Source organism: Austrofundulus limnaeus, unplaced genomic scaffold, assembly GCF_001266775.1.
Source record: "Austrofundulus limnaeus strain Quisiro unplaced genomic scaffold, Austrofundulus_limnaeus-1.0 Scaffold67, whole genome shotgun sequence".
In the NCBI taxonomy this organism is placed as follows: domain Eukaryota; kingdom Metazoa; phylum Chordata; class Actinopteri; order Cyprinodontiformes; family Rivulidae; genus Austrofundulus; species Austrofundulus limnaeus.
Genome location: NW_013952469.1, coordinates 1,551,577 through 1,552,879, shown reverse-complemented (window position 1 = coordinate 1,552,879; position 1,303 = coordinate 1,551,577). Strand labels below are relative to the sequence as shown.

General features: G+C 47.0%; 1 protein-coding gene across 1 annotated transcript; it reads right to left on the bottom strand.

The window, feature by feature from the left end:
- Positions 1 to 198: 198 nt before the first annotated feature.
- Positions 199 to 589, bottom strand: LOC106518873 (ubiquitin-like). Its single transcript, XM_014010300.1, has one exon. It carries the CDS (start codon positions 509 to 511, stop codon positions 281 to 283), a length of 231 nt encoding a protein of 76 aa, XP_013865754.1. The 5' UTR covers positions 512 to 589; the 3' UTR covers positions 199 to 280.
- Positions 590 to 1,303: the final 714 nt, after the last annotated feature.

The window sequence follows — 1,303 nt, the reverse complement described above, 5'->3', positions numbered from 1 at the left end:
AGCTCCACCTCCACCGTGATGGTCTTACCAGTGAGGGTCTTGATAAAGATCTGCATGCCACCTCTCAGACGCAGGACCAGGTGCAGGGGTGATTCCTTATCGATGTTGTAGTCGGACAGGGTCCGGCTATCTTCCAGCTGTTTGCCAGCAAAAATCAGTCTCTGCTGGTCAGGAGGGATGCCTTCTTTTTCCTGGATCTTAGCCTTCACGGTCTCTATGGTATCACCGTGCTCCACCTCCACCGTGATGGTCTTACCAGTGAGGGTCTTCACAAAGATCTTCATGCCCTCCTCAGACGCAGGACCAGGTGCAGGGTTGATTCCTTATCGATGTTGTAGTCGGACAGGGTCCGGCTATCTTCCAGCTGTTTGCCAGCAAAAATCAGTCTCTGCTGGTCAGGAGGGATGCCTTCTTTTTCCTGGATCTTAGCCTTCACGGTCTCTATGGTGTCACCGTGCTCCACCTCCACCGTGATGGTCTTACCAGTGAGGGTCTTCACAAAGATCTGCATGTTTACCTTATTTAACTCTGGGATCAATAAAATAGTTTTGAATTGAACTGAATTGAATTTGTTTAATACAACTGTTGTCGACTGTTGCTCCTGGTAAACTGAATCCTCTCTGCTGATTCTAATTTGCATATTTCAAGCTGTCATAAATGACGTCATCACATAAAGAACGCATGAAACAGTTTGGATTTGCATACAGTTCGATGTTTCGAACTTTAGCTGAGATGACGTCATCACGCAAAGCACGCGTGAAACGACGTCATCACGCAAAGTACGCGTGGCTCAGCAGCGCTAGCCGAACAGCTAAGCTAAGCAGGTCGGCTGAACSTGGCCCACCCACTCAGCGTTCTCACCGAGCAGGCACGGCMCAGACAGACCGAGGAGAGACACCGGAGGGTCCAAATGTCTGAGAGGAAGGGAAGCGCTGTTTGCCTTTATTTTACTGCAGAAAATGAAACTACAGCAGGCTGTGGGCTGTTAAATACAGTGGAAACACAACAAACCTCTACAAGCACATGAAAAACCATGCAGCAGAAAACGTGGAGCTGCAGGAACGGAGAGAAGAGGAGAGACATCCCACATCCCCTGACCCCAAAAGACCCTCAGCCCAGAGACAAGTCTGGCAGAAGGTCCGTGGATCTTTTGGTCATTGGTTTTTAGAAACGAGTATTAAAAAACAAGAATTGAGTGGATATTTGATTTTTGTTTCAAAACACTGAAATACAAATTCAAACACAGCGTTTCTCATTCTTAGTGTCAAAAGGGGATGAGCAAACATTTTTTTTAAATGATTTT

What these genes read in the sequence shown, in the direction of transcription:
- LOC106518873 (XM_014010300.1), bottom strand. Translation starts at nt 511, where the DNA reads ATGCAGATCTTTGTGAAGACCCTCACTGGTAAGACCATCACGGTGGAG.